At 35.6% G+C, this 9,179-nt stretch overlaps 1 protein-coding gene across 1 annotated transcript; it reads left to right on the top strand.

Annotated features, from left to right (window-relative positions):
- The first annotated feature begins 7,170 nt into the window (after positions 1-7,170).
- On the top strand, positions 7,171-8,392 carry LOC146914180 (F-box protein At1g80960-like). The gene is made up of 3 exons (XM_085721014.1): positions 7,171-7,443; positions 7,805-8,014; positions 8,177-8,392. Exons 1-3 carry the CDS (start codon positions 7,171-7,173, stop codon positions 8,390-8,392), a joined length of 699 nt encoding a protein of 232 aa, XP_085577140.1.
- The last annotated feature ends 787 nt before the right edge of the window (positions 8,393-9,179 follow it).

Below are 9,179 nucleotides of genomic sequence, written 5' to 3'. Positions count from 1 at the left end.
CATAATTTTCTATGTGTTTTGTTTTTATGTATTTCTCTTAATAACTTTTTTAAATTATTAATACTAAATATATTTATTTTATTAAATATAATAGTTAGAAAGAAATGTTTAAAAATAAATATAAAAGTATAATAGCATAATAATTGTAAGAGATACGGATATGCAGCAGCCATAGGCAAAAGTTATGGTGCATAAGCCATAACTTATGCACCATGCATAAATTAATCACAACCGTCAGATCAGGGACATCACAAACATTCAGATTGCAGCTTCAGCTCTTCCTCTCTCAACCGACCACCTCCACCACACCCTCCATCCTCCGTCCACCCCATCGCCGTCACTTTCGTTCTTCCACCGCCGATCTCCGATCTCCGATCCACTCCTTTATGTCTCAGCTTCGTTCACTTGCTTTCACGATCTGTTTCGCTTCTGAATTTCTTCTTCCTCGCGAATCTGTTGCTATGGTTCAAAATACGTTGTTGTACTGTTCACGCCGGTTCTGTGTTGTTGACGAATGAAGCTCAGTTTGGTGACTGTTAGGTTCGATTTAAAAGGATGATGATGACTTTGTGTGTTTCTATGCGTGTGTTGGTGAAAGATTCGTTGCCTGCAGGTTCGGTTGTGGCTTTGGATTGTTCTTGAGCTTCAGATCAGATCCGAATTCAAGAATGATTGAAGCTCAGATTCATTTTGGATCATGAAAGAGTTTGTTGCGATCTGGAAATGGATTCTTAAGTATGTTGTGTTTGTATTTTCATAATCTGGGAAAGTGTTCTTCAAAGTTCTGGAAGAAATTTTGGAGAGAAAAGAGATTTTGATTTAATTTTGAGGTTGCCATTTTATTCAATGGTGTTTCTATGGGTTTCAGTGCGGCCTTAAAGATGTCGGACCCCAAATTCAAAACCATTAAGTACATCTAATGGTTTTGGAGTACAACTCACAGAAACCATTTCGACAGCAAAATGGTTTTGGAGTCCAACTCACAGAAACCATTCCCACAGCAAAATGGTTTTGGAGTACAACTCACAGAAACCATTTCCACAACAAAATGGTTTTGAAGTACAACTCACAGAAATCATACCCATAGCAAAACCATTAGACAATTATTTTGGTTTTGAAGGTATTTTGTTTTACATCATCAGCAACTAAATCAATGAAAAATGTTTTTTTAATTATAATGAATTATTAATGTTCTTCATGTTTTATGGTTTCACTTGGAAAAAAAAATAATAAAAAAAATTAAAAAAAATAAAAAAAAACTTTCACTTGGGGTGTAGAAAGCAATTATGTTGGATGTAGAAAACAATTATGCACGGTTATGCACCATAACCACACCCGCAGCCATATAGGTGTTTAAAATCCAACAAACCTCTAAGTATGTGTAGATGTGTATATTTTTATGAACCTAACAAAATTGCAGATTGGAACCTCTAGCGCTACTTACATACTCTCTACACGGCCACCTAATATATCAAATCACTAGTGCATGTGTATATACATATATCTACCAACCTCATCATCCTAATCCTAACGTGAGAGCAACTTTACGTGATCAAGCAAACTAGCGCATACCCTAATTTAGAGGAAATTCAACACTTGGTACCTGCACTAGGTAGCAACGAGCGAAAAGGAAATTAATTACAACAAATCGAATCACTTGCTTTAGAGCCTTTACGGGTTATCAATCACTATGTTGACAAAAAAGAGACATGACGAGTTATTAATCACTGTTCCAAAATCTTGTAAAAAGACGGCGTTCTGGAACAATCATCCCACGATGGCGTTCTTGTGAACAATCATCTTTCTTCCGGTGGTTGTGGCGCGGAGGAGAGTCTTTCCTTCCGCTGTGGCCTGACGACTTTCCGTCATGAGAACGTCTGGGAGAGTGACTGCTGCTTCCTTTGTCTGAGTCATCCAGGGGTCGCCCACCGCCACCGTGATGGTTAACGGGAACGGAGATGGTGTTGGCTGCTATCAACGGTGTTTCGTGGCTTTGATTCCCTTGAGCAACCTCGATTTGCGTAGCGATTTTCGTCGGAATCTTTTCTTGATTTTCTTCGACACATTGGATCCTGTTGTTTTGTTGTTAAAGCAAATTCACTAAGTTCGCCAAGAGCTCGTTCATCTTAGGCGGTGGAGAAGGATGAACTTTCTTCGAATGCAAAAGAGGAGAACGAGGAGGAGCATCTTCTGCTCGAGGAGAAGGTGGTGGAAGGAACAGTGCGACTTCTCTTGCGATGGAAGGATTACTGTTCATTGATGAATCAAGAGCAACACCTTCAAGGTTTCTACCTCCTTCTTGATTCACCAATTCAAGAACTGTAGTCGATCGATCCTGGATGTCTTGGATTGTGGAACGCAACTCCGGTGCAGCGGAGTAGCGACTTGTAGCGGTTCGTGTTCCAGTTCCAGCTATTTATTCAGTAGATGGAGGAATAACTGTCACTGTTGTGGTGGAGGAGCGTAACCAAAAACGGTTAATGTGGAGATGTTCGTAACGGAAAAACGGTTACAGTGGAGGATGTAACAGCCCGATTTTCGTTAGATTTATTTTATTATTTATTTATATGTGTTATATGTGCTCTTATGTGATTAATTACCTCTGTGTGTATTTTTGAGGATAATTAAGGTAAGGGGGTTAGAATTCAAGCATAATTAATAGTTATTATTCTTCCCTAATTCTTTGGTTAAGTGGTTAATTTGATTATTAGATGTAGAAATTCTTATGGTTTCACTTGGAAAAAAAAATAATAAAAAAAATTAAAAAAAAATAAAAAAAAACTTTCACTTGGGGTGTAGAAAGCAATTATGTTGGATGTAGAAAACAATTATGCACGGTTATGCACCATAACCACACCCGCAGCCATATAGGTGTTTAAAATCCAACAAACCTCTAAGTATGTGTAGATGTGTATATTTTTATGAACCTAACAAAATTGCAGATTGGAACCTCTAGCGCTACTTATATACTCTACACGGCCACCTAATATATCAAATCACTAGTGCATGTGTATATACATATATCTACCAACCTCATCATCCTAATCCTAACGTGAGAGCAACTTTACGTGATCAAGCAAACTAGCGCATACCCTAATTTAGAGGAAATTCAACACTTGGTACCTGCACTAGGTAGCAACGAGCGAAAAGGAAATTAATTACAACAAATCGAATCACTTGCTTTAGAGCCTTTACGGGTTATTAATCACTATGTTGACAAAAAAGAGACATGACGAGTTATTAATCACTATGTTCCAAAATCTTGTAAAACGATGGCGTTCTGGAACAATCATCCCACGATGGCGTTCTTGTGAACAATCATCTTTCTTCTGGTGGTTGCGGCGCGGAGGAGAGTATTTCTTTCCGTTGTGGCCTGGCGGCTTTCCGTCATGAGAACGTCTAGGAGAGTGACAGTTGCTTCCTTTGTCCAGGGCATTGTCTGCTATTAACGGTGTTTTGTGGTGTTCATTCCGCTGAGCAACCTCGATTTGCGGATAAATTTCCATCGGAATCTTTTCTTGATTTTCTTCGACGCCTTGGAGCCTGTTGTTTTGTTGTTGAAGCAAACTCACTAAGTTCACCAAGAGCTCGTTCTTCCCATGCGGTGGAGGAGGATGCACGTTCTCCAAATTCAGAAGAGTAGAACAAGGAGGAGCATCCTCCTCTCGAGGAGGAGTTGGTGGAAGGAACATTGCGACTCTTGCGGTGGATGGATGTGTGTTCATCGGTGCACCAAGAGCAACGCCTTCGAGGTTTCTACCACCTTCTTGATTAACAAATTCAAGAATTGTAGTCGATCGATCCTGGAGGACTTGGATCATGGAACGCAACTCCGGTGCAGCGGAGTAGCGACTTGCAACGGTTCGTGTTCCAGTTCCAGCCATTTCTTCGGTAGATGGAGCGGTAACTGTCACCGTGCGGTGGAGGAACGTGTAACCAAAAATGGTTACGGTGGATATTTTCGTAACATAAAACGGTTAAAGTGGAGGATCGTTAGACCGTGGCCGTTAGTTAATGATCCCCTCCTTCTAGCGCCAAATGATCTATCCGGTGAGGATGGATGAGAAGCAACGGTGGTAGAATGTGCTCCGGTACAGTGGCGATGAGTCCTCGCGGTGGAACGAAAGGTGCCTGCAGGCACATTATCACTCCAACGCTCAAGTCAATATGGGAAATGAGGAAGACTGTGTAAAAGTATGGGAAAAATGAATTGTACCTTGGAGGTGAGGCTAAGTCACCTTGGAGGGAGGACCAGATGAAGATGAAGAGAAGCTTTTGACATTTGAACTCTATTTTCAGTTTCAATTTCTGAATTTCATATTACTCACTAGAACTTATTCTCAAAACATCTTAAATTGTTTCAATTTATTTTATTTATCTTATTATTCACTAGCACTAATTCTCAACAAACATCTCGGCATTTTGAGTGTTAGAGGTGACAAACATCTTATTCACATTTTCCGTTTAGTTGACACTTGAAATCATTCATCATTATTCCTATACTAGGACAAGTCTTTTAACTCTTCCTTTCCTAGCATGATAACTTGAGATTCCTATAGTTTATTTGGTTGTATGATTGTTGATTTCTAATGCTTGCTGCCATATTCCTTGTAGTTTAATTAATTTCATATTACAAATTGAATTTATTAATCAATAATCAATGAAAAAATTATTAACAAGATTAAATTGCTGTTATCATTGAATCAAATAGCATTACACACATTGTAAAATGATGAATTGATTATACCAAAAAAGAATGATGAATTGATTAATTACGAAGCTTCAAATAAAACCTCTAATTACATTCGATGAAATCAGGGTTAGAGTTTTAAGAAATGGGAATAATACCATACAATACCAACAGTAAAAACAACACACAGAAAAAGACAAAGTTAGAAAGAGGAAGAGAAGACGAGGAGGGAAGAGGTTTTTTGATTTTTCGCAACACATACATTTTTTTCTCAACAACCAAACAAAACCCCCAATTCCAATTAATGAAACTTCAGATGATTTTGGAATTTTTTTTCTCTCCCTTATTTTGGGTTTATGATGGAAGTATGAAGAATATGATGAAGCACAACATGAAGAGGGAAGAAGATGAAAAAAAGTTAAAAAAAAAATTAGATATTTGGTGGAGCACTATTAGATATAGTAGACATGCATAATCTAATACTCCATCCTTTTCAAAATGAGTGTCGCTTTAGCCAAAAAAATTTGTTTCAAAATGAGTGCCGCTTTCAGTTTCCAATGCAATAATAACATTTTCTTTTCAATTGTACCCTCCAATTAATACTCTGCACACTACTTCCAAAGTATTACTTTTAAAACTAACCAATAGTTAATAAGGATAATTTGGTAAAATAACCATTCTCTTTCTCTTAATCATTGCATTTCTTAATATGTGTGTAAACACCTAAAACGACACTCATTTTGAAACGGATGGAGTAGTTGTCTTTTTGACAAAAAGATCAAGCAGTTAAAATTTAAAAAAATTATTGAGGTTTTTGGTCCACCTTAGAGATTGGGGTTGATAGTGGAAGTTATACCTCACACTCCTACATCTATACCTTCACCCCAACATTTGATACAAACTACCAGATTTACCCTTTATATAAAACAAAACACAATTACCTTTTCACTTTTCACCCCCACATACACTTCATGTGCGTTCACCCCTTTCTCATGAAAAAAAACTTCTTCTACTTTGCTTCTGCTTCCAATAAACAGTATAAGCCTCCTTTCATATGTTCTTTTCATGTTTATGTGTTCTTTCATGTGTTTGTTCTCTTAATTGTTTACCAAAATCATTGATTGAGTTTTGCTAGGGTTTTCAAGGTTTTCTAGGTTAGTGGGTTAGGAATCGTTAAAAGAATCGTGTTCTAGAAACGACGATTTGGTGAAATGCCGTCATCTGGGAATCGTGTTTACAAAGCGTTCCGGTCGATATCCGTAAACCATGTGCAAAACATCCGCGCCCTGTTCTTTTATTTTCTGCTAAGGTTTCGTTATTGTCTCTGCTTTGAGCTTTCATGTGTTTTGTCAGCAAGGTGTGTTATTGGATTGTGGGGCTTTCACTGTTTGGACCCCCTTCGTTTGGTTTTTTCTTTTCTCCTCTGCGTGGGAGTTTTGGTTTTCCTTTTTAATTGTTTTGGAGGCTGTAATTGGTACCAATTGGAATAAAATTTTGCAGGTTTAAACAAAAAAAAAAGATTAGAGCCAATTGCTACTTTAATTATTTAGATCCTGTACAACAAAATTTGATGAGAGGAATTCTTTTAACTACTAGTGATTTGAGGAGGCTGAGTTTTGCAATGAATTAAAGCTATCTGTTGTCTGTTGTAACTTTAACAAATAATATGTTTTTTTAAGAAACAAATAATATGCTATAGATCAATGAACTCAACAAGAAAAGGAGTGCTTTGTGCGTGTTTGAACGCATGTTTCAGTTTTAGTTATAAAATAAAAATAAAAACAGACATTACCGGAACACTTTTCCAGTTTGCTATTTCGGAAAGCAATGAAAGAGCATTCCGGTATAAGTTTTGAAAATCTTAACATGAGTATCCAAGAAATATTTCGGAAATGTACACATGAGTGTTCCGAAAATCTTACCAGATGTTTTATATATTAAAGATAAATATCCAAAATGCATACATGGAAGAATATCATGTGGGGGTGAACTCATACTCAATTGAAATTGGAAAATTTGAAAGTGAAAGTGAAAAATTAATGTTTAAAAAGTTAAATAGAAAAAGGGTAAAATTGGAATTTAAAAAAATGTGTAGGGGTAAAAGTACATATGTCGGGGTATAGGGTATAATTTCCGTTGATAGTTAGCGGAGAAGGACTAATTTAACGGAAGTGAGGTTAACAGATCTAAACATAACAACTAATTATAGGACCATAATGAAAATCATAACAAGTTAAGGGACCAAATAATAATAATAATAATAATAATAATAATAATAATAATAATAAATGGTGAAATTTACCATGGGCTAAAATACAAGCTGTGGTTTTTGCGTATAGATGATTAATGTGTTATTATTGTAATTTGTCAAATGATAGAGGGAAAAGGTGAAGTTTATATCACTAAGAATTAAACAAAATTCACCTCGCCAACCCCATCATTTTCTTATCATTTCTTACGAAGTCTAATAAGTGAGAGCTATGGAGGATGGAAAAGAGAAAAAAATGCGAGCTATGGAGGAAAAAGCAGATTTGATCAGCAATCTTCCTGATGTACTTCTAACTTTTATAATTTCTTTTCTGTCAGACCAGGAAGCTGTGAGAACTAGTGTGCTTTCCAATCGTTGGAAAACATTGTGGAAGTACTCTTATCACCTTAGTTTTGACGAAAGACAAATATTGAAGCGTTTGATCAAAATAGACAATCAAAATTGTGAACCAGTAACTCACCTTGCATTGGATATTCGGCATAAGGTACAATGTTAGATGTAAAACCATCTACATATTTTTTCTTATAGGGTTTAGGTTATATAATTTTTGGTTCATGACATGCCATTTAATGCATTACATTGAATTGATGATTTTATGATTTAATTTTTTTGGGATCCGGTCCTCTTTGGTCCCTCCATCCCCGTCATACAACCCACTATATTAATCTACAGATAGAGAGTATTGAAATCTCAATGGTTAGATTAATTAAATGGTCTAGATATTTTTTTTTTTTAGATTCGTTTGGAGTGGAACATAAACAATCGAATTAATTTCATGATTTTATTTTCATTTTTAAAATAAAATATCTGAGATTCATTTTTAATTGCTTTTCGATGTGATATAGATTCCTGGAAGTTGTACAAGACAGATAGCTCTTGAAGATAATGCAAAGTTGGTTACAATTGCTCAAGCATCCATGTTAATCACATTGATCATGGATAATCACATCGGTCCCTTGAAAAGTTGTAATATTATTCAACATTTGTGTAAGAGTTGTTCCAATGGGGATGTTGAGGGGTGGATGAAGAAATTACTAGAGAAAGGGGTGGAAAAGGTTTCAATGGGACTTGAATCCCATAATTATTTTTAAAAAGCAAAAAATTTCGCGAAAACTAGACGAACTTTGGTTTTACCTTTTGAGATTTTCACTAGTTTTGAGGTTCTTGAGTTGAATCATTACTGTTTTAAAACTAAACCTTCCCCTGATGTCCCCCAGGTTTTGAAAACTCTTTCCCTTAACAATGTTTTTGTTGCATCAAACAATTTTCAAGCTTTTATCCCTTGTTCAAGTCTTGAAAACCTCACTCTTCAGAAATGTTATTTCTTAGGAGATGATGTTAATATTGATAGTTCAAATCTCAAATATTTTAAAATTGTTGATATGAATGTGAAAAACATTTTGGTTTCCGCAGCTAACATGGAAGTCATTTAGATTGAATCCATTATTTGTAATAATAAAGATCTAGTTATTGAGATCCCAAAACTGCATATTCTCAATGCTTATAATGATGTTATAAAGCTTGGGCAACATTTAAGAACAAGGGATATTATTGAATTGTGGTGAGTCTTTCTTCTCATATTAGGTGTATAATTTGGCCAATGGATCATTATCAGTAATTTGTTTTTGACGCAAGTGTACATTCCATTATTTTGAATTGTGGTTTCACCACTTTTTGTCTAGGAGAAATACCAATAATTATATTGTTGGAATTTAATTGCAACTTAATAATACAATCATGTTCCTATATGTAACTCTTAATTTAAGAAATTGGTCAATGTTAATGATTTACATATAATCTCCTCACATGTCTGTTTGAGTCCTTTTAAGATCACCCAAAATGTGGGTGGTCTCAATTATTCATAATAATGCATTTTCTTGATGTTTGCATCAAAGTAGAAATTATTTAACTATACCTATGTGCCTGCATTGTAATTTTATTTTTTTTGGGTACAACTGCCTGCATTGTAATTATATTTGGCTTATTGATTTATTTGGAGTTTGTAATAAAACAAAACAATTAGTTGCTATATTTGTTACGTGGTTCATGCACATGTTGTTGCAATTGATGCCTAAGGTCTAACAAGGGTCCACGAAATGGTCATGATATCATGAAGTTATGTTTCTCTATTATCTTGTTTGTTATTATTCACGTGTCAACTTTTGAGAATATACCTGTCAATTTAGTATTTGGAATTCTATTATATGAAATTGTGATGCA

This window comes from Medicago sativa, chromosome 6 (assembly GCF_051527215.1).
Source record: "Medicago sativa cultivar Bolivia chromosome 6, Bolivia_mono, whole genome shotgun sequence".
Classification (NCBI taxonomy): Eukaryota; Viridiplantae; Streptophyta; class Magnoliopsida; order Fabales; family Fabaceae; genus Medicago; species Medicago sativa.
Note: the sequence above shows the minus strand (reverse complement) of the source record. Positions and strands in the feature narration are given on the sequence as shown.